The 24,591-nt window shown below is 45.7% G+C and overlaps 1 protein-coding gene across 4 annotated transcripts in view; it reads left to right on the top strand.

The window, feature by feature from the left end:
• AGRN (agrin) overlaps positions 1-24,591 on the top strand; it is a 591,795-nt gene that overhangs the window by 428,978 nt on the left and 138,226 nt on the right. For all 4 annotated transcript variants that reach the window (XM_069241113.1, XM_069241112.1, XM_069241114.1 and 1 more), the window contains one exon: positions 21,873-22,079. In XM_069241113.1, coding sequence (XP_069097214.1) covers positions 21,873-22,079 — 207 coding nt within the window. The remainder of the gene's footprint in view (positions 1-21,872; positions 22,080-24,591) is intronic.

Genomic DNA, 24,591 nt, shown 5'->3' with positions numbered 1-24,591 from the left:
TTGCACCATATCAATGTAAAGAAGTTTTCATAAGATAAGAACCAACCCTTAACAAAACACCATACTAAACAAATAACGTTTAAATACACCTGAATTGGCATCCAGCGCAGTGTTGCAAAATTATGGCCAACATGATTGGAAGGACTGGAAGCCTTCCAAATGGAGGGTGTTTCAATAGAAGGTCGAGGTCCTTAAAATGATGTGTCTTGGGCTACAAAGTTTGGGGATCCTGTAAAGTAGGGTGTTTGTATAGAAAGACCTTCAATGTCCTGTAATGTTGACGTTTGAGATAGGTAGATTTCTTTTCAGTGCTCGATGATGGAATAGCCACACCCGAGGTCCTGCAAACAGTGGCATTGTGATAGGAATGGCTGAGATCCTGTAAACAGAGGGAGTTCTGATAGCCGTATGCTGGAACATCCTCAGTGTTGGGTGGTTAATTTCTCAGATCAGAGCGGTTTGGTACCATGGTTATCAAGAGGAAATTCAGAGGATGTAGTTACCCTAACCGAATACACTGTAATCATATTGAGTTGGAGTTTTTAATCTTAATTAGCAGAACTTAGAATTTCTCTCCTCCTCTGCTGTACCCCTCCCCATCACTCCCTTGTTCTCAGGTTTGATGCCCTGAAAGCGGTTTTGTCAGTGCTGCATTCAGCTCTATGGAAACTGCAAGAACTTGGTCGATGCTTTAACTAGAGCCTATAATTAGCCACACATTTCCCTGATCCAGGTCTGTGAAACTTCACAGGCAGCTACAGCAATATGCAATTTTGGCGTTTTACTGCACTTTTTTTCTCAAGTACTTATATGTCATAATTGCACATGCACACATGGACACCTACAGACATTGCCACCACTAGGCGTTCCAATAAGCACCCACACACAACCGTACCACCATCAGACACTCCCCACAAACTAATACTTCTTCACAAACTCAACCCATATACACTCACTCAAATACAGGTAAGCGCGTCACTGCTTTTGCTAGTGGTGAGAACGTTTTGAGAGAGGAGATTCCAGTACAAAAGCTGGCAGTATTGATCCTGCATATAGATGTCCACTGTCTCAGGAAAGCAGTGTGGTCATGCAGTTTGAAGGAGAGGCAGTGGGCTAGCTTGTAGAAGGCAGATGAATCAAGGATGAGGAATGCTGGGAGCTTCTAACATGAACAGAACGTACCAATGTGTGTTTCGTATGCCTCGTGGGCTTCTTACTACAAACCCTTCGGCTGAGGTAATCCTGGGGCACTTTACTTCAAAACCGAGAAAGAAAGGAAAATCAGTTAAGTATATTCTGTACCCTGGCTACAGCTCTGTGTTTTGCAAAATCTGCACTAAAATCTGCTCACTTACACTACGGAAACTACTCTTGTGTGGTCCAAATTGTCACTGAGGGCTGAAGGACACGTGGCATGGCACAGACCGCTGCTCCTGGCCTTTTACAGGGAGTGCAGAATTATTAGGCAAGTTGTAGTTTTGAGGATTAATTTTATTATTGAACAACAACCATGTTCTCAATGAACCCAAAAAACTCATAAATATCAAAGCTGAATATTTTTGGAAGTAGTTTTTAGTTTGTTTTTAGTTTTAGCTATGTTAGGGGGATATCTGTGTGTGCAGGTGACTATTACTGTGCATAATTATTAGGCAACTTAACAAAAAACAAATATATACCCATTTCAATTATTTATTATTACCAGTGAAACCAATATAACATCTCAACATTCACAAATATACATTTCTGACATTCAAAAACAAAACAAAAACAACTCAGTGACCAATATAGCCACCTTTCTTTGCAAGGACACTCAAAATCCTGCCATCCATGGATTCTGTCAGTGTTTTGATCTGTTCACCATCAACATTGCGTGCAGCAGCAACCACAGCCTCCCAGACACTGTTCAGAGAGGTGTACTGTTTTCCCTCCTTGTAAATCTCACATTTGATGATGGACCACAGGTTCTCAATGGGGTTCAGATCAGGTGAACAAGGAGGCCATGTCATTAGATTTCCTTCTTTTATACCCTTTCTTGCCAGCCACGCTGTGGAGTACTTGGACGCGTGTGATGGAGCATTGTCCTGCATGAAAATCATGTTTTTCTTGAAGGATGCAGACTTCTTCCTGTACCACTGCTTGAAGAAGGTGTCTTCCAGGAACTGGCAGTAGGACTGGGAGTTGAGCTTGACTCCATCCTCAACCCGAAAAGGCCCCACAAGCTCATCTTTGATGATACCAGCCCAAACCAGTACTCCACCTCCACCTTGCTGGCGTCTGAGTCGGACTGGAGCTCTCTGCCCTTTACCAATCCAGCCACGGGCCCATCCATCTGGCCCATCAAGACTCACTCTCATTTCAACAGTCCATAAAACCTTAGAAAAATCAGTCTTGAGATATTTCTTGGCCCAGTCTTGACGTTTCAGCTTGTGTGTCTTGTTCAGTGGTGGTCGTCTTTCAGCCTTTCTTACCTTGGCCATGTCTCTGAGTATTGCACACGTTGTGCTTTTGGGCACTCCAGTGATGTTGCTGCTCTGAAATATGGCCAAACTGGTGGCAAGTGGCATCGTGGCAGCTGCACGCTTGACTTTTCTCAGTTCATGGGCAGTTATTTTGCGCCTTGGTTTTTCCACACGCTTCTTGCGACCCTGTTGACTATTTTGAATGAAACGCTTGATTGTTCGATGATCACGCTTCAGAAGCTTTGCAAATGCTGCATCCCTCTGCAAGATATCTCTCTATTTTTGACTTTTCTGAGCCTGTCAAGTCCTTCTTTTGACCCATTTTGCCAAAGGAAAGGAAGTTGCCTAATAATTATGCACACCTGATATAGGGTGTTGATGTCATTAGACCACACCCCTTCTCATTACAGAGATGCACATCACCTAATATGCTTAATTGGTAGTAGGCTTTCGAGCCTATACAGCTTGGAGTAAGACAACATGCATGAAGAGGATGATGTGGTCAAAATACTCATTTGCCTAATAATTCTGCACTCCCTGTACAGTTGGCATTGTGAGCAGGAGGGCTGGGTGTCGGATGTAGTCTGCGGACAATGGCTGCCATTTTGAGAAGTACTTAAAAAAAATAAGTTGAGGTCACGGAAAGGTTAATGATCCAAACCTTTACTGCATGTCTCAAATCATGAATAGCTTGGAAACGTCATCAATGAAGAGAAACACCCTTAGTATTCAAATGATCTGATAGCCTTGTGGGTTGGGTGCAGGCTAAAGGCCATGTCAGTTTGTTGTGCGTCTTTAGTAAGATTAGTGTTTTTTGTCCCTTTCCTGCATTTTTAGGTCTCGTCAAGAGACAGCTTTAACTGTCTGTTGGCCAGACCTTTTGTACCAGTATACATATAGGAGGCTTTGGATCAACCCCATGTTCGTAATTTCATTGCTTTGTTGTTTTTCTCAGTTGTCTTCTCTTGATTCAATGGATTTCCATCTTATTCTTGTATATGTACCTCCGAGGGGTATTTTGGTCTTTGTGTTCTGCTTGGCTGACTTGTATCTACCCAGTGCTAACATTGTTGGCATTCTCGGTAGTACTTTTTCTTTAACTTTAAACACCTCTATGGAGATATGAGTTCTCTTACTTTCTCTCCCATATGCAGCTTTCTCCTTCTCATTCTGTATCTGCCTGTAACTTTCACTCCCCCTGCCCTCAGGCTTGTCTGTTGCTTCCCCTGCCCCCTTCATTTTTTTAAATATTCGCCAACCATAACACTGTTACGCCCCCACCCTTTAATCCTTGGCACACCCTTCTGTAACTTAATATATATATTTTTTTAACTTGTTGGCACCCGCTGCACAAATGGCGGGCATCTATATTAAAATGTTTTTTACCCATGTATGAGTGGTACATAAGAATGGGCTTGTATCATTTTAACAAACTTGTTCAAAGCTAGCCGTCGCGGTCAGTCATGCACCAACCACCTCCATCTTTGAATACGCTTGTGAAAACAGTGCAGATGCATTTAAATATGGCCACTACAGATGCATGCACCTCCACAGCGGCTGCTTTTAAATGGGCTTGTAAAAATATTACAATTGTATTTATCAATGGTTACAACGGGGTCACACTTTCCATAGCAGCCATCTTTGTTTTAACAAATCCATTCAGTGACGGCTGCCATGGATGCACGTACATTCCAAGCAGTTCTCAAAAAAGCACTCAGACCTATTGACTTGACCAGTTCCCAATCTTCTTTCTTGCCCAGTACCCAAAGTGCCCTCAGGACACGGCTGTAGGGGTAGCCAATAGGTACTTAGGGTAAAGGTCCAGCTTTATTATAACAAAACCAGATGTACACTAAAACATTATTTTCTTTAAAAAAAAAAAAGATGTTATTATTTATGCAGATTTCAAATTAATATGTTATAAAAGAAAAAAACGTGTCCCAACAAAAGGCAGCTATAGTGATGTTCTGGCTTAAAATCAAAATTTAGCAAGCACTGGCAAAGTTAACAAATCTGGGTTGAATTGGCTAACTCATGCAGTGTTAGCACATTAGAGCGAGATACAGAGAAGGGAGCCAGCTGGAGCAGAGATATAGTTTCCCAGTTTTTAATCATCCGAACAATAGTTGAATGCAAGCCCTCAACTAGAGGTAGATGGATACACCGAAATAGTCAACAAGCCTTCTGTGCGTGAAGAATACTCCACTGGCCAGAGTTAAAATGTGATTGACAAAGTCTCAAGCTTCCGTTTATAGGGTAATTTCAATGAAAGTCTGGGGTTAAAAGTGGATGTCGGACTCATTTCAGGCCCATCAGGGGCTACTTGGCCTCACATGGTCATTCGTCATTAGTTTCCTGGGGTCCATCCAACTACGGTTCTGCAAACTGAGCAAAGTTAAATAATTTTAGCCCTTGGCTCCCAGCATAGCATTGAAAGCAGTCACTTGATTCTCAGGAATGCAGTGTTGGGGGGCCAGAGCTCCGAACTCAACAGTCAACCATCATACGCAATACTGTAATGTCCAGTCCAGTGCTTATCATTTATGTAAAAAGAAGTACTTTAATCATACAGCAGAACGGAATACTTCACAATACAATGAAAATGAAATACGGGGTTCCAAATTAAGTAGTGTTAAATATCAAAGCATTACACTGTCTTCTTTCCAGTATTCTCCCGCTATCTCATATCCTTCTGCTAGAGTCGAGATCCTGCATCTACAGTCACCAACATATTACGGGTTTAGGCAGGATTAAGTACTGGTGCAGATGCCTCAGATACTCATAAGTAAATATGCAACTCAGCTCAATTTCTGTTTACCCCTTCAGCAAAATATCTTAGCGTGCACAGTGGGCTTGTCTGTGCACATTCTTTGTCTCCCCTCTTCAGTGCAGACTCAATCAATCAATCAATCATGGCATTTATAAAGTGCGCTACGTACCCGTTAGGGTTTCAAGGTGCTGGGGGGGGAGCAGCTATTGGTCGAAGAGCCAGGTTTTGAGGAGTCTCCTGAAGGTGAGAAGGTCCTGGGTCTGCCGCAGGGGGGTCGGGAGGGTGTTCCAGGTCTTGGCGGCGAGGTAGGAGAAGGATCTGCCGCCGGAAGTCTTGCGTTGAAAGCAGGGAACGATGGCGAGGGAGAGGTTGGCAGAGCGGAGTTGGCGGGAGGGGACGTAGAAGTTGAGTCTGTTGTTCAGGTAGGCGGGTCCGGCGTTGTAGAGTGCCTTGTGAGCGTGGGTGAGGAGCTTGAAGGTGATCCTCTTGTCCACGGGGAGCCAGTGGAGGTCTTTCAGGTGGTTGGAGATGTGGCATCGGCGGGGTACGTCGAGGACCAGTCGGGCGGAGGCGTTTTGGATGCGTTGAAGTCGTCGGATGTCCTTTGCTGGGATGCCTGTGTAGAGTGCGTTGCCGTAGTCTAGTCTACTGCTGACGAGGGCTTGGGTCACCGTTTTCTGGTTTCCATCGGGATCCATTTGTAGACTCTACGGAGCATGCAGAGAGTGTTGTAGCAGGAGGAGGAAACTGCGTTGACCTGCTTGGAAATGGTGAGGGCGGAGTCGAGGACGAAGCCAAGGTTGCGTGCGTGGTTGGCTGGCGTTGGAGGCGGTCCCATGCGGTGGGCCACCAGGAGTCGTCCCAGGCCGAGGGGGTGCGTCCGAGGATGAGGACTTCCGTCTTGTCAGAGTTCAACTTCAGGTGGCTGTTTCTCATCCATTCGGCAATGGAATTCAGTCCTTCGTGGAGGTTGGCTTTGGCGGTGAGTGGGTCTTTAGTGAGGGAGAGGATGAGCTGGGTGTCGTCGGCGTAGGAGAGAATGTTGAGATTGTGCTGACGGGCCAGTTGTGCGAGGGGGGCCATGTAGGCGTTGAACAGCGTCAGGCTTAGAGGAGCCTTGGGGTACGCCGCAGATGATGTTGGTGGCTTCGGAGCGGAAGGGTGAGAGTCGGACTCTCTGGGTTCTGCCGGAGAGAAAAGAGGAGATCCAGTTGAGGGCTTTTTCTTGTATTCCGGCTTTGTGGAGGCGTGTAAGTAGGGTGCAGTGGCAAACTGTGTCGAAGGCTCCGGAAAAGTCTAGGAGGATGAGGGCTGATGTTTTGCCGTTGTCCATTTGTTGTCTGATGTCATCTGTGGCGGCGAGGAGAGCAGTCTCGGTGCTGTGGTTGCGTCTGAAGCCGGACTGGGAGGGGTCCAGGATGGAGTTGTCCTCGATGTGGTGGGTGAGCTGCGCGTTGACGATCTTCTCGATGACCTTCGCCGGGAAGGGGAGGAGGGAGATCGGGCGGATGTTTTTGAGGTCGTTGGGGTCTGCCTTGGGTTTCTTGAGGAGGGCGTGGATTTTGGCGTGCTTCCAGCTGTCCGGGAAGGTCGCGGTATCGAAGGATAAGTTGATGACCTTTCGAAGTTGGGGTGCGATGGTAGAGTCGGCTTTGTTGTATACGTGGTGTGGGCATGGGTCTGAAGGGGATTCTGAGTGGATTGAGTTCATGATCTTGCAAGTTTTGGCGTCGTCTACGTGGGTCCAGGCGGTAAGGTGGTTGGTGCAGGCGGAGTTGTCGGGGGTGAGGTCTGGCGGAGGCGTGGTGTTGAGGCTGTTGTGGATGTCGGCGATCTTCTGATGGAAGGAGGTGGACAGGGCGTCGCAGAGTTTTTGGGATGGTGGGATGTCGTTGACGTTGGCGCTGGGGTTGGAGAGCTCTTTCACGATGCAGAAGAGTTCTTTGCTGTCATGTGTGTTGTTTAGGCGTTCTGTGAAGTGGGAGCGTTTGGCGAGTCGGATTAGTTGGTGGTGCTTGCGGGTGGCTTCCTTGTGGGTTGTCAGGCTGGTAGGTGTGCGTTCGAGGAGCCATTTCTTCTTTAGTTTCTGGCAGGTGCGTTTGGAGGTGATGAGTTAGTCTGTGAACCAGGCGGCTTTTTTCTTTTCTTGGTTGACGGTGGGTCTCTTGAGTGGTGCAAGGGTGTTGCCGCAGTCGTGGATCCACCGTCGAAGGTTGATGGCGGTGGGGTCGGTAGGCGGGTTCTGGGCGAGGGTGCTGGTCAGTTGGTCTTCGGTGACTTTGCTCCAGCGGCGGTGAGGAGGTAGTAGGGGGGCGGTGGTGTTCGGTGTGTTTCTTGAATGTGAATTGGACGCAGTGGTGGTCGGTCCAGTGGAGTTCAGTGGTGTGGCTGAAGGTGACGTGGTTGCTTGCGGAGAAGATAGGATCGAGCGTGTGGCCGGCGATGTGGGTGGGTGTGTTGACCAGTTGACTGAGTCCGAGGTTGGAGAGGCTGTCGGGTAGTGATGCGGTGTTGGCGTCGTTGTTGTTCTCCAGGTGGAAATTGAGGTCTCCAAGGAGGATGTAGTCCGTAGAGGCAAGGGCGTGGGTGCTCGTGAGGTTGGCGATGGTGTCGCTGAAGGGGGCTCGTGGTCCTGGGGGTCGGTAGATGAGCGTTCCCCTGAGGATGGTGTTGGGGTCAGTGTGGATCCGGAAGTGCAGGTGTTCAGCTGTCTTCAGGATGTCGTCCGTGTGGGTGTGGATTTGGAGGGTGGATTTGTGGGCGATCGCTATTCCTCCTCCGATTCCGTTGGGGCGATCTCTTCTGGTGATCTTGTAGCCGTCAGGGATGGCTATGGCGATATGAGGAGTCGTTCCACCAGGTTTCGGTCAGGAAGGCTACGTCTGGCTACGACTAAGCCCTGCATTTTACCTGCCATGCTGTTTTTTTTCCAAGGAGTTTGGACTGTGCAGTGGATGCAGTCCATGCTCCTACCCTCACAGAAGTGCCTCATCTCCGGTGGCGGGCTTTGTCCTCTGCCTCACTTAGGAAGAAGTTTGTGATGGTGATCAGTGAGTCTCATGTACATGGTAGTACCCGAACTCCCAGGTGGTGGCCATCCAGACCTGCTGCAGGTGGGTGTTCTGGTGTGGCAGCTGCAACCTCCCGGGTGAATCCCTCACATCGCTTCTTCCTGGCAGTTGCTGCCTTTTGGCTTGTCGGGGCTTCCCGTTTCAGCTGAAACACAGATTTTGTTTACAATGTCGACAGCAGCCACACTAGTCTCTTAAGCTCATGGCAAACTGCTGGGTGGCATTGGGATACTTGTTCTGGAATCATCTCATGTAATGTGGGTCCTACTAGAGTAATAGGAATGCACGTTTAGGACGGCAGAACAGCAGGATTTGGGAGACTGAGTCCATCCACACCATTAGTAACTGTTGGCCTAACTCTTGGCTAGCTCACAGTGCATCCCCGGAACCCTAAACCAACCGGGGTGGAAGGTGATTATGGCGACCTGAACATGGCACTCTGATTCTCCATGGAATCTGTGGAAACAGGTAATACCCCTTTTGTATTATTATTCATGCATGCGAAGTTGAGACACAAAAGATGAGAGATAAGTTTTCAATATATTTATTGCAACAATCGTAATCTGGCATATGAGGAGTGAGCTGCTATAATTAGGCAGATGAAACAAAGCAAGGTAATCAGCATTAAAAACATGGTAAAGAGATAAACAATCAAACCATTGTGCATGTGGTTTTAGAGGTTTGTAACTAACCCTATGTCTATGCTGAGAGCACAGGGGTTATACCCTTCTGTCAGGACCGATCTAAGGGATTAGCCCCAAACCCATACCTCAAAACAGTGTCAGGAGTTTGTCTGTGATGTAGATGGCAATCCTCTCAGGAGGCTGGTAGATCAGTGCCAGCCAAGCTGCATGTTGCACAGCATGTGTCCCAGAATAGTTGTGGCTGGAATGCCCTATGCCCCCTTTGGGTCAGTGCAGCTTTTATATCATAAACCATAATATGTTGGAAGTACAGTTCCGGTGCAATGCTGTGTCTTGGCATTAGACGCTGTCTCCTGAATGGGCAACACAAAATATATGCATATCATGTACAGTGTCTTTAACCATGGACAGAAAGTACTGATTACATATCATGCAAAGGCTAACTAAACAACCAGCTTGTTCCGCGTTTTCCTGGAATAAAGGGAACTGATAAAAATATATAAATCGCAGCTAAAAAGCAGCCTTACTTTAAATTAATAAAATACGAACTGTAAAACAAAGCTAAAACAGGGGTGACCGATTTGGGTTCTAGCGGTCCTCATGGAATTAACATGGAAACCACACAGTTCACCTGGGGGAACCTCTCCGTGCAGGGGGTCACTCTTTTCTTTGCTCGCTGGGCGAGTCTGCTTCCTCTGAGTGCTCCTCGTGCCATTAAAATACTGGGCTTCTCCTCCTGAACAGTCCTCCTTCTAGAAGGCAAGGTGCACTCATTTTCTATCTCAGCAGACAGGCTTCTAGGCACATAAGGCACACCCTCAATTCTCCAGCAGAAAGTTCAGGCTTCAGGTGATGTCCCCTGACCTTTGGGAGACAAGATATCAGGCAGACACCAGTCCTAGTTGCACAACAGCTCTTTAGATATTCTGTTTGGTCAAGAAGAACTTGGGTCTGGAACAAAGTGGGGTGGTTTGGATTTTACTTCTATATGCATTTTCCAGACAAGAGGAGTGAATCTACTCTCTCTATGGTTTCATAGTCAATTTGAGTTGGTTCTCCTTCAAATGTCAATAGCAAGCTGTCCCTAGACATAGCCTTTGTACAAAATGATGGCTCTCACAGCTGGTAGCAGTGGGCTGGTTTCAAGCAGGAGTATGCAAAACATGGTCCCATTAAAGTGTTAAATCGCTGCATCTGGCTGCCATTCAGCCTTTCAGAAACAGTAATCAGGTACAGGTAAAAGGACAGGCCCTGCCTAGAAACTTCCTCATCTTTAGAAAAATAAACTATAGTCCCGCCATTAATCCCACACTCACCACGGCCAACGACCAAATGGCAGTGCTCAGGAAGGACTCATCAGCTGCCATTTGTTAGCAACATCTTCATTGATTTTTCAAATGTAGCTCTGTTCCCTTCCTCCCTCACTTCAGTGTCTGAGCCTTCACCTTCCAGCTACAGAAATCAAGGCAATACACTTCCACTGCCTCGAAGAAGCTGTCCTCTTCCTTCTTTTTGTGTCATGCTAAAACCAGGAGCATCCTGAATTGATGTGACACAAGAGGTGCTAGTAGGCTCACCTTACCTTAACACGGGGAAAAGGGCCTGGTCAAACCAGAGATTCAAAGAATATGTTATACTGCCATCACCGCTCTGTGAGATGCACCAAAGGGCATGAACACTAGTCCAGGTCCCACTATGAGGGCATGTTTGGTGCCCTTCCAGATCGCAGAACAGGTTCTGGACCCTCACATTAACCAGGAGAGACATAGGCCTCTGTGCATACACTACATTAGCATGATGCAAGGGCAAAAATAAATCTGGATACAAGTCTCGCATGCACTCAGGGGATGGGAACATGCCGTGCACATTCGCCATAGAGGGAACATTTTCATACTAACAGTAGCACACCCAGAGCACATTACATCTGTTGTTAGCAAAATATCTATTTGGCAGCTGCACTTTCAAAAACTCTGACTTAAAACTCACTTGAATTCTCCAAGTACGATAAGCTATACAATCATATCTCATATTGTACTGTTCATGACTTTACACATGATGTTACAGATGACATTATAAATGACATGTGTCAAGTTCCTACCATCCCACATCATGTTGCAATTGAGCTAATCAGGGACATCACAGAACCAAACATGTTGTTTTTGCTGACCGTGCATTAACAGATGTATCTATATGTATCAGATGTGAATGTGGGGACCCCTGTCCCTTAACAGTGGTATTGCAACAATGACTATATAAGGATGTGTACTACCTGTGATTGTAACTGCAGCAACCTTTCTTCTATACGTTTTTTACAAGAACTTTTATTTTTTATTTTATTTTTATAGTAACTGTACTTGTACAGCTGTAAACAATGTAAGTTCATTACATCGTTTATGATCTTATCTGGTTATATATGTGATGTCGCCGCTTATTTAATCAATGATGCCATTTGTGATGTTATCTCCGATGTCGTGTGAGGTCTTAAGGACTATGTTGGAGAAGTTATGGTTGTGCAGCTAATAGTAACTGCTGAATTCCTGTGTTATGTTTTTTGTAAGTCGTGTATCATAACCACAAGTGTGTATGTGTTTTGGCGTTTGGTAATTGGTAGTGTTTTAAAATGCAATTGTACATACATATACTAAGGCAGTTGAAATTAATCGCTTGTGTCATTTGTAAGGCAAAAGAGGAAAACATCGTCGGTGACATACTAATATGGTTGCCTTGCCTCACTTACTCAGATATTACATTATATATTTTATTGGGAGAAACTGAGTGTGAGCCTGGCTTCAGGGTGCAAGTTAGTACTGCATTTTCACTAGAGTTACATAGATTAGGGCTAACGACCTTCATTATTGCCAGTGACCCAAGATACATAAACCATCAAGGATTCAGACAGTTAGCAGTACATGGAAAAAATCAGGGTGGTTGTTTGATGTACCGCCATTACATCTTAGTGACAAATTAATTGCCTGCCATTAGAGAGATTACATTGTTCAAGATAATTATTAAAATAATGTATTCAATTCAACAGTTTATCAGCTCTAGGAAATATTAAGCTAATTGAATTATTTTAAAAAATGGGTACATTTCTAAAATAAATGTAACAAAAAGGAAACTGGGTTAATGAATACAATTCATACATTAAAACAGAGTGTAGGTTCATGGTTAAACGTTATATCTTATTAGTGAAAATCATATGTTTAAAAAAGGTCAGTGTAGTGGTATTCAATGTAATGGTAGAAGCCTGTATAAATATATAAAAGCGGTGTAGTGGCTGATAATGTTTTGCATGCTGTTTTACAATAGGGTGGTGAGTGATGTTGGAATATGCTACCACTCTTGCTAGTTAGGGATGTGGTAACGGGCCTGCCAGGCTGTGGTTGCAATGTTAACTGGTCATAAAAGCACCTTTTTGTAGTCAGTTTGCTAGAAATTACTGGGAGAAAGGGGAGTTTTGTAGGCAAAGTTCCTAGCTGGGCGTGGGAGCGGTTGGAATTACCAGAAGAGGAATGCCCTTCTATCTCTCCTAGAGAGAAGAAGAGAATGGGAGGGTGTTGGATTTGGGACAAATCAAGACATGCCTGTTTAAAAGTCCTTTCTTTAATGTTTGATGTACAGTTTTGCCTACAGGTTGCTCTTCAACAACTACTCACGGTCTTAGTTCTCCCTAGTTAGCAGGCTGTAACTATCCTTTATTAGTAACTATTAAGGTTCTGTTTCTTTGGTACCACATTGCATATTCCCCAAAATATAGATATTCTTAAAAATATATAACCATAAACATAAAAGCACATATATATATATATATATATATATATATATATATATATATATACATGCAGATGTTGTTATGTTACCTGCTTCAAAAAGCTTGTCACTTTTTCATCCTGCTGTGAATGAAGTATTCGCTATACAATCAGAGTCCACCGTGAGTCTCTTTCAATCAAGAAGGCAACCTTCTCACACTCGCCTGGGGAGACCAGCAGTCAATGTATTACTCAAGCAGCGCAGTGGTTAGTTCTCATTTGGGTTACATACAAAAAACACTCACACTGAAAAGGTTTCTGTTGCTGTTATATATTCTCCTCCAATGTACATGCAAATAACAGTACAATTAATATTTAAAAAGTGCAGACGATGCAGTGCTTAAGTGAGTGCATGAATACATAAAACATATACAAAGACCTCATATATTCTCCATGGTTCATAACAAAGTGTTCGATGGCATCTGTCGCTGTAGATACGCATGTTCTGCAATAGCTCGCCATCTGGTGTTGGGCCGGAGTGTTACAAGTTGTTTTTCTTCGAAGAAGTCTTTCGAGTCACGGGACCGAGTGACTCCTCCTTTTGTCTCCATTGCGCATGGGCGTCGACTCCATCCTCGATTGTTTTTTTTCCGCCATCGGGTTCGGACGTGTTCCTGTCGCTCCGAGTTTCGGAACAGAAAAAATAGTTAATTTCGGAAGATTTTCGTCGGTATTGTTGCGTTCGGGATCGGCATACTTACATTCAACACCGCATCGAAGATCGAAGAGCTCCGGTGCCCTTCGGGGTAATTTTTCGATCCTCCGTCGGGGCCTGGTCGGCCCGACCGCGTGCTGAAGAACGCCGATGGAACGGACCCCGTTCCGTTTCTGCCCCAAATGCCACAATAAATACCCCTACACAGACCAACACTTGGTCTGCAACCTGTGCCTGTCACCTGAGCACAGCGAAGACACCTGCGAGGCCTGTCGTGCGTTCCGGTCCCGAAAAACACTCCGAGACCGTCGAGCCAGAAGACTTCAAATGGCGTCCGCACCGACAGCCCGACGGGAGTTCGAGGAACAGGAAGAGGAAGGTACCTTCTCGATCCAAGACTCAGACTCCGAAGGATTCGACGATACACAAACCGTGAGTAAGACGTCGAAAACCACACAAAGAAACATTTACAAGGCCCAGGGGACGCCACTGCCACCAGGCCATGGCTCAACCCATAAAATCGGTGACCGACCGTCGGCACCGAAAAAGGCCCAAACAGTGCCGAGATCGTCCGACTCCGGTCGAGACACCGGCACGCAGCCTTCTCGGGACCGAGAAAGTGCTGGAGACAAGCCTCGACACCGAGATGCCGGTGTGGACACGGCTCGACGCCGAGACAGCGGCACCGAAACAGATCGACGCCGAGAGGTTTCGGCCCCGAAAAGGAAAAAAGTCACCTCGGAGCCGAAAAAACACGCAGACAAAGTTTCGACGCCGAAACAAACTGCAAGCGACCCAGCTTCAGGCTCTTATACAGAAGAGCACTCGCTAACCTCCCAAATGCAGAAGCATAGGTTTGAGGAAGAGCTACAAGCAACTGATGCGGACCATACGCAAAAGCGTATCTTCATTCAGCAGGGGACAGGAAAAATAAGCACCCTTCCCCCCATTAGGAGAAAGAGAAGGTTGGAGTTCCACACGGAACAAGCACCACAACCAAAAGTGGTGAAAAGAGTTACACCACCACCCTCTCCTCCGCCCGTGATTAACGTTTCACCAGCACAAACGCCATCACACTCCCCAGCTCACACCACCATGAGCCAGGGTGACCAAGACCAGGACGCATGGGACCTATACGACGCCCCAGTGTCAGATAACAGCCCAGAGGCATACCCTACAAAACCATCTCCACCAGAAGACAGCACCGCGTACTCTCAGGTGGTGGCTAGAGCAGCACAATTTCACAACGTAAGCCTCCACTCAGAACAGGTCGAGGATGATTTCTTGTTCAACACACTCTCCTCCACCCACAGCTCCTACCAAAGCCTGCCTATGCTCCCTGGTATGCTCCGGCACGCAAAAGACATATTTAAGGACCCGGTCAAAAGTAGGGCAATCACACCAAGGGTGGAAAAAAAGTATAAGCCGCCTCCTACAGACCCGGCTTTCATCACAACACAGCTGCCACCAGACTCTGTTGTTGTAGGAGCAGCTAGGAAAAGGGCCAACTCTCACACATCTGGAGATGCACCACCCCCAGATAAAGAAAGCCGCAAGTTTGATGCAGCTGGTAAAAGAGTCGCAGCACAAGCTGCAAACCAGTGGCGCATCGCGAACTCCCAGGCACTACTTGCGCGCTATGACAGAGCCCACTGGGACGAGATGCAACATCTCATTGAACATCTGCCCAAAGACTTCCAAAATAGGGCAAAACAAGTGGTTGAGGAGGGACAGGCCATCTCCAACAACCAGATCCGCTCCTCCATGGACGCTGCAGATACAGCTGCACGGACAATTAATACATCTGTAACTATCAGAAGGCATGCATGGCTCCGAACGTCTGGATTTAAACCAGAGATTCAACAAGCAGTTCTCAATATGCCTTTTAATGAAAAAGAACTGTTCGGTCCAGAAGTGGACACAGCGATTGAGAAACTCAAAAAAGATACGGACACTGCCAAAGCCATGGGCGCACTCTACTCCCCGCAGAGCAGAGGGAATTACAGCTCATTCCGTAAAACGCCCTTTCGAGGGGGGTTTCGGGGTCAAAGCACACAAGCCAGCACCTCACAAGCCACACCGTCCAGTTACCAAGGACAGTATAGAGGAGGTTTTCGGGGACAATATAGAGGAGGGCAATTCCCTAGAAATAGAGGAAGATTCCAAAGCCCCAAAACCCCTACTACTAAACAGTGACTCACATGTCACTCACCCCCTCCACACAACACCAGTGGGGGGACGAATAGGTCATTATTACAGAGCATGGGAGAAAATCACTACAGACACTTGGGTTCTAGCAATTATCCAACATGGTTACTGCATAGAATTTCTACAGTTCCCTCCAAACATACCACCAAAAGCACAAAATTTAACAACACACCATTCCAATCTCCTAGAGATAGAAGTGCAGGCACTATTGCAAAAGAATGCAATCGAATTAGTGCCAGACACACAAATAAACACAGGAGTTTACTCACTGTACTTTCTGATACCAAAGAAGGACAAAACACTGAGACCAATCCTAGACCTCAGAGTAGTCAACACTTTCATCAAATCAGACCACTTCCACATGGTCACACTACAAGAAGTATTGCCATTGCTAAAGCTGCACGACTACATGGCAACTTTAGACCTCAAGGATGCTTATTTCCATATACCAATTCACCCATCGCACAGGAAATACCTAAGGTTTGTATTCAAAGGAATACATTACCAATTCAAGGTACTGCCTTTCGGATTAACAACCGCACCAAGAGTCTTTACCAAATGTCTAGCGGTAGTCGCTGCACACATCAGAAGGCAGCAAATACATGTGTTCCCATATCTAGACGACTGGCTAATCAAGGCCCATTCGTTAATAGAGTGCTCAAATCACACAAATCATATCATACAAACCCTCTTCAAACTAGGGTTCACCGTCAATTTCACAAAATCCAAAATTCGGCCACGCAAGGTACAACAATACCTGGGAGCCATAATAGACACATCAAAAGGAGTAGCCACTCCAAGTCCACAAAGAATTCAAAATTTCAACACCATCATACAACGCATGTATCCAACACAAAACATACAAGCAAAGATGGTATTACAACTCCTAGGCATGATGTCATCATGCATAGCCATTGTCCCAAACGCAAGACTGCACATGAGGCCCTTACAACAATGCCTAGCATCACAGTGGTCTCAAGCACAGGGTCACCTTCTAGATCTGGTGTTAATAGACCGCCAAACTTACCTCTCGCTTCTGTGGTGGAACAACATAAATTTAAACAAGGGGCGGCCTTTCCAAGACCCAGTGCCACAATACGTAATAACAACAGATGCTTCCATGACAGGGTGGGGAGCACACCTCGATCAACACAGCATACAAGGACAATGGAACGTACATCAAACAAAACTGCATATCAATCACCTAGAACTTCTTGCAGTTTTTCAAGCACTAAAAGCTTTCCAACCAATAATAGTTCACAAATACATTCTCGTCAAAACAGACAACATGACAACAATGTATTATCTAAACAAGCAGGGAGGGACGCACTCCACGCAGTTAAGCATGTTAGCACAAAAAATTTGGCATTGGGCAATTCACAACCAAATTCGCCTAATTGCACAGTTTATACCAGGGATACAAAATCAACTCGCAGACAATCTCTCTCGAGATCACCAACAGGTCCACGAATGGGAAATTCACCCCCAAATACTGAACACTTATTTCAAACTCTGGGGAACACCTCAGATAGACTTGTTTGCGACAAGGGAGAACGCAAAATGCCAAAACTTCGCATCCAGATACCCACACAAACAATCCCAAGGCAATGCCCTATGGATGAACTGGTCAGGGATATTTGCTTACGCTTTTCCTCCTCTCCCTCTCCTTCCTTACCTGGTAAACAAACTCAGTCAAAGCAAACTCAAACACATATTGATAGCACCAACTTGGGCAAGGCAACCCTGGTACACAACGCTGCTAGACCTATCAGTGGTACCCTGCATCAAATTGCCCAACAGGCCAGATCTGTTGACACAGCACAACCAAAGGATCAGACACCCAGATCCAGCATCGCTGAATCTAGCAATCTGGCTCCTGAAATCCTAGAATTCGGGCACTTACAACTTACCCAAGAATGTATGGAAGTCATAAAACAAGCAAGAAGGCCATCCACCAGGCACTGCTATGCAAGTAAATGGAAGAGGTTTGTTTGCTACTGCCATATTAATCAAATACAACCATTACACACAACTCCAGAACATGTAGTGGGTTACTTGCTTCACTTACAAAAATCTAACCTAGCTTTCTCTTCCATTAAGATTCACCTTGCAGCAATATCTGCATACCTGCAGACTACCTATTCAACTTCCCTATATAAAATACCAGTCATTAAAGCATTCATGGAGGGCCTTAGGAGAATTATACCACCAAGAACACTACCTGTTCCTTCATGGAACCTAAATGTTGTCCTAACTACACTTATGGGTCCACCTTTTGAACCCATGCACTCCTGCGACATACAGTTCCTAACCTGGAAGGTGGCATTTCTCATCGCCATTACTTCCCTGAGAAGAGTAAGCGAGATTCAGGCGTTTACTATACAGGAACCTTTTATACAACTACACAAAAATAAAGTCGTCCTAAGGACCAATCCTAAATTTTTGCCAAAGGTTATTTCACCGTTCCATCTAAATCAAACAGTGGAACTTCCGGTGTTCTTTCCACAGCCAGATACCGTAGCTGAAAGGGCACCACATACATTAGATGTCAAAAGAGCATTAATGTATTACATTGACAGAACAAAGAACATCAGAAAGACTAAACAACTCTTTATTGCATTTCAAAAACCTCATGCAGGAAACCCAATTTCAAAACAAGGTATAGCCAGATGGATAGTTAAATGCATCCAAATCTGCTACCTTAAAGCTAAACGACAGCTGCCCATTACACCAAGGGCACACTCAACCAGAAAGAAAGGTGCTACCATGGCCTTTCTAGGAAACATCCCAATGCAAGAAATATGTAAGGCAGCCACATGGTCTACGCCTCACACATTCACCAAGCACTACTGTGTAGACGTGTTATCCGCACAACAAGCCACAGTAGGTCAAGCTGTATTAAGGACATTATTTCAGACTACTTCCACTCCTACAGGCTGATCCACCGCTTTTGGGGAAATAACTGCTTACTAGTCTATTGCAGAACATGCGTATCTACAGCGACAGATGCCATCGAACTGAAAATGTCACTTACCCAGTGTACATCTGTTCGTGGCATCAGTCGCAGTAGATTCGCATGTGCCCACCCGCCTCCCCGGGAGCCTGTAGCAGTTTGGAAGTTACCTTCAATTATTTATATATGTATCATCTCAACCTTAAATAAGTGCATACTTAGTCACTCCATTGCATGGGCACTATTACTACAATTCAACTCCTACCTCACCCTCTGCGGGGAAAAACAATCGAGGATGGAGTCGACGCCCATGCGCAATGGAGACAAAAGGAGGAGTCACTCGGTCCCGTGACTCGAAAGACTTCTTCGAAGAAAAACAACTTGTAACACTCCGGCCCAACACCAGATGGCGAGCTATTGCAGAACATGCGAATCTACTGCGACTGATGCCACGAACAGATGTACACTGGGTAAGTGACATTTTCATTTTTTTACATACATGTGCGTACAATATAGCACAATGTGGATTACATATAACCTGGGAACCAAGAGAGATGTTTGGACATTTACATGAATCACAACTACCTCTAATGGACATTACATCCACTATTTCAAAAGCACTTTCCACTTTTGCCAGCCGAGTTGACCGACTCGCATCAATCAGCAGTTTCTGAGATGTCTTGTAACTTGCTTATGAGCTGAGACGGATTCACCACTCCATGCAGACCAAGCTGGACCAGTCTCACTCTGAATTATTCCTCCTCTGTACAATGACCACCATCCATCTATGGTGCCTGCAAACAATTGTTCTGCATCCATCACAGCTTATAAGCAAGTTACAAGATATCTTGGATACTGCTGATTGATGCGAGTCGGTCAACTTGGATGGGACAAGTGGAAAGTGCATTTGAAATAGTAGAGGTGGTTGTGATGTATGTAGTCGTCCAAACAGTTGTGGTGGCGTAGACGTGATTCTTTTGGTACACAACACATTGTACTCCTTAATGATACTGAGCCAGGCGACTTAGTCTGAGGAGACCTTTTCACTCATAAGAGATTGAAACAACGACATACATATCTCTGGGTTCCCAGATTATTTGTAATCCACATTGTGCTATATTGTACGCACAAGTATGTCAAAAGCAAATTGTTATGAACCAGGGAGGACCTATAGTGTCTTTTGTATATATTTAACATAATTATGCACTCACTTAAGCATTGCATCGTCTGCACTTTTTTAAATATTAGTTGTACTGTCATTTGCATATGTATTGGAGGAGAATATATAACAGCAACAGAAACCTTCTCAATCAGAGTGTTTTTTTGTATATGTTACCCAAGTGAGAACTAACATCTGGGCTGCTTGAGTTATACATTGACTGTTGGTCTCCTCAGACTAGTGTGAAAGGGTTGCCTACTACAGGGAGTGCAGAATTATTAGGCAAGTTGTATTTTTGAGGATTAATTTTATTATTGAACAACAACCATGTTCTCAATGAACCCAAAAAGCTCATTAATATCAAAGCTGAATATTTTTGGAAGTAGTTTTTAGTTTGTTTTTAGTTTTAGCTATGTTAGGGGGATATCTGTGTGTGCAGGTGACTATTACTGTGCATAATTATTAGGCAACTTAACAAACAAAAATATATACCCATTTTAATTATTTATTATTACCAGTGAAACCAATATAACATCTCAACATTCACAAATATACATTTCTGACATTCAAAAACAAAACAAAAACAAATCAGTGACCAATATAGCCACCTTTCTTTGCAAGGACACTCAAAAGCCTGCCATCCATGGATTCTGTCAGTGTTTTGATCTGTTCACCATCAACATTGCGTGCAGCAGCAACCACAGCCTCCCAGACACTGTTCAGAGAGGTGTACTGTTTTCCCTCCTTGTAAATCTCACATTTGATGATGGACCACAGGTTCTCAATGGGGTTCAGATCAGGTGAACAAGGAGGCCATGTCATTAGATTTCCTTCTTTTATACCCTTTCTTGCCAGCCACGCTGTGGAGTACTTGGACGCGTGTGATGGAGCATTGTCCTGCATGAAAATCATGTTTTTCTTGAAGGATGCAGACTTCTTCCTGTACCACTGCTTGAAGAAGGTGTCTTCCAGGAACTGGCAGTAGGACTGGGAGTTGAGCTTGACTCCATCCTCAACCCGAAAAGGCCCCACAAGCTCATCTTTGATGATACCAGCCCAAACCAGTACTCCACCTCCACCTTGCTGGCGTCTGAGTCGGACTGGAGCTCTCTGCCCTTTAAAAATCCAGCCACGGGCCCATCCATCTGGCCCATCAAGACTCACTCTCATTTCATCAGTCCATAAAACCTTAGAAAAATCAGTCTTGAGATATTTCTTGGCCCAGTCTTGACGTTTCAGCTTGTGTGTCTTGTTCAGTGGTGATCGTCTTTCAGCCTTTCTTACCTTGGCCATGTCTCTGAGTATTGCACACCTTGTGCTTTTGGGCACTCCAGTGATGTTGCAGCTCTGAAATATGGCCAAACTGGTGGCAAGTGGCATCGTGGCAGCTGCACGCTTGACTTTTCTCAGTTCATGGGCAGTTATTTTGCGCCTTGGTTTTTCCACACGCTTCTTGCGTCCCTGTTGACTATTTTGAATGAAACGCTTGATTGTTCGATGATCACGCTTCAGAAGCTTTGCAATTTTAAGAGTGCTGCATCCCTCTGCAAGATATCTCACTATTTTTTACTTTTCTGAGCCTGTCAAGTCCTTCTTTTGACCCATTTTGCCAAAGGAAAGGAAGTTGCCTAATAATTATGCACACCTGATATAGGGTGTTGATGTCATTAGACCACACCCCTTCTCATTACAGAGATGCACATCACCTAATATGCTTAATTGGTAGTAGGCTTTCGAGCCTATACAGCTTGGAGTAAGACAACATGCATAAAGAGGATGATGTGGTCAAAATACTCATTTGCCTAATAATTCTGCACTCCCTGTATATCTAATACTGACCCTGGTCCCCATGGGCATATAGAGTTGTCCTTATGACACAATACACATGTTTGAATTATTGACACTGCCCTGCCAGGAATATGAACTAGAACACTAGAGTTTATAGAGATCTCCTGCTCCTTGGTCCATGTGTACGATTCATTTTCCTCAGATACAGAATGGGTAAAACCCTTTGATACATCAGGCTTCTTGTACCTTGCTCACCTAGGTAGCTTTATTGGATTGTAGAGCTTTGAAAGCTAAAGGCAGGCAGCATCCATCATTTCCTCATTCTCACCTGATTGTCTTCTTTTTTTTCCTCTTAGACAAGTGCAAGGAAGAATGTAAATTCAACGCAGTGTGCCTTAACCGCCGGGGCAGTGCCCGCTGCTCCTGCGACAGGGTGGTCTGCGATGGTGCCTACAGGCCTGTGTGTGGACGCGATAGCCGCACCTACAGCAACGACTGTGAGCGACAGAAAGCAGAGTGCCACCAGAGGAGCGCCATACCGGTTAAGCATGAGGGGCCATGTGGTAAGCAGCAGCAAGCTGCCCGAAGTAGTGGGCTCTGGCTGTGTATTTCCTCTCTGTGGGGCTGTCATGTATTGCAGCGAGGATGCGGCGAGCACAGTTACCATACAACACACTTTGGAGAAACATTGCAATGTTTGTGTTCTCTGCTGTCACTAATAACATGTCTACTTTCTTCAGCATGTACCCCTTATTTTATGCTATGGAGTCTTCTTATGGTCTGCTGTGCACACATTGCCCATATTCCTGTAGTCCAATTCCTCTCATCGTCGTTGTCCCTCTCTGTGTCTGTCTGCAATGTTTGTCTCCCAGCTTGCTTTGCTTTCCTGTTCTAAAGGGTGATTATAATGTTTGTTCTTGCTGCATAATTGGTGGAAAAGGGGTTTTCTACTGGAATTGTAATGGGATGTATGTCATAAATGAAACATAGCGCATTCTCCTTTGTTGTCATTCTCCTGTTCATTCTGCCATCAAACATCAGAGGTGGGCGGGGCACCGACATCATCAATGCGCCTACGGGGTAGTGCCAGATTTCAGCCTTCACCCACATTTTTCATGATAGTTTTAGAACTGCCATTCGCATGGTTCTTTCCAGTTTGTGTTTTTAAATTATTATTATGTTTCTAAGTCTGGAAAAAGGTAGCACTGTTTTGGAGCATAAGGTAATTTACAGCCTCTTTACCCCACCGACAGCTGTGGCCAGTTGTTTGCACCCTCATTGAGGCTGTGTTCCCCCTGGAAGATGGACAGTTCATTATTCTCCCAAGTGGACCTCTCGGAGGTCCACGTTTGCCTTTGTACCTCTTTGAGCCCCTGTAAGTTTGCAATTTCCATTCCTTAAGAGCCCTTGGTGTCTGGAGCCAACCCTCCTCGAGCCGCATGGTTGACCCCAGAGTTTGCATATATTGTCCATTGGAAATCCATAGAAGCTTGCCAGCACCACCATATTAAAATCCGCCATATCTCCCCACCCCCTTAGTCGCTCCATAATTCCTGTATGTATCTCTTAAGAATATAAATATATATTGGTGTGTCGCTCTGCCTTTTGAAACTCCTGAACTCCATGAAGCCGTCCCGCGAGCGTGATGACGTTGCGCGCAGTGTTGCTGTCCCCTGCTGCTTGTTTCTCGTTCTTGTCTCTGTATTTCTTTTGCAGCCATAGCCCTGTGGAAAAAGGCGGGACGGTGGCCGAGCCCTTCCCCAGGCCCGTCAGCGACGTCATCCTTTCGAGGTCTGGTGTCTGCGCCCTGCCGCCTGTCCCAGTTTGTGTTCTCTTTACTTAGCAAGTGTTTGAATCCACGGCCTGCAGTGACTGCGCACGCGCCTGCAAACTCACATTCTTCCCTTTGAGCCTCGCCTGCCATTTGCCTCTCCGTGCAGGCTGAACTCCCTGCCCCAAGGACCCCCAGTGCATTGTGTCAGCCTACAATATGCTTCCTAAAGTGTGTGCTCAGCCTGCTCAAAGCCTCAATACCATTTCCCTGCAAGATGGGCCGCTTTTCACTATCCCCTGCTAGGGCAACAGCTGACTCCCTGCGTGGTGGACTTCTGGAGGTTGTATCAGCTGAACCCCCTGTTTGTGACCCCCCCCCTCTGTGGTACCTTACCTGCCTGCAGAAGAGTGATGCTGCCAGACTGGTGGGCCTCTCCTGCAGGCTGTGCTTGACCAAGAAGACTTTCTCTGTGCTTGACAGCACAAAGACTGCCCCACCCCCTCTTCAGGTTCCCCTCCAGTGCTGTCACGTCAGGAAGTCCTGCCTTGGAATGCCAACCTTGCCCGCTTATAAACTGAACTCCCAGGCTGACCTGCCCTGCAGCTATTTGTCCATACATGCCAATAGACCGAATTCAGGTGGGAGACTCCCGATTTATGAATCCAAAATGTTTTTTTTTTAATCTGTCACCCTCCTGAATTTGCCTCTGCTTCAATGGAAATCAATGGGGAAAATCAGTTGCCCCGAATATTTTCAAAATCCCTCACTTTCCTCTACTGAAATGTTGGCATGTATGTGTGTGCCTGCTTACACTGTGTCTTATTACCCTGCTTGATAGGTCTGCCTTCAAAGTGTGTTGCTACTGTGCATCATGGACAGTCCCTGTGCTTTTCATGCACTGTGAGTATCTGTACTCCCTGCCTGGCATCACTTCGTTTTGCAATTTTGGAGGCCCTTAACGGAAAGGTGTGCCTTGTAATGTTTATCAGAGTGGCTCACTGACCAAAGGTGTCATGGTGTATGTTTGTCCATTCTGCCTGCCTATACACAGGTCCCTTTTGATCCAACCTTACCAACATACATTTAAGTCATCAGGGGGTGGGGGGTGGAGGGTGAATCAAGGTGCCCCTACCCTGAACTGAGCCTAGAACAGTCAAGAGCACGTGGCCACTATTAATGGGAGGCCCACCAGGCACCTTGTGCCCTTGCCTTGCGAATGTCATGTGAGTTTGAATTGGCCTGCCTTTGCTTATAAGTGTGTATGTGCGCGCGCACGTGTCAGCCAGCTGCTGCGCTGCACA

The sequence above is a fragment of the Pleurodeles waltl genome, chromosome 6 (genome assembly GCF_031143425.1).
Source record: "Pleurodeles waltl isolate 20211129_DDA chromosome 6, aPleWal1.hap1.20221129, whole genome shotgun sequence".
Taxonomy (NCBI): Eukaryota; Metazoa; Chordata; class Amphibia; order Caudata; family Salamandridae; genus Pleurodeles; species Pleurodeles waltl.
The sequence above is the reverse complement of the archived record's forward strand: the minus strand, read 5'-3'. Positions and strand labels throughout refer to the sequence as shown.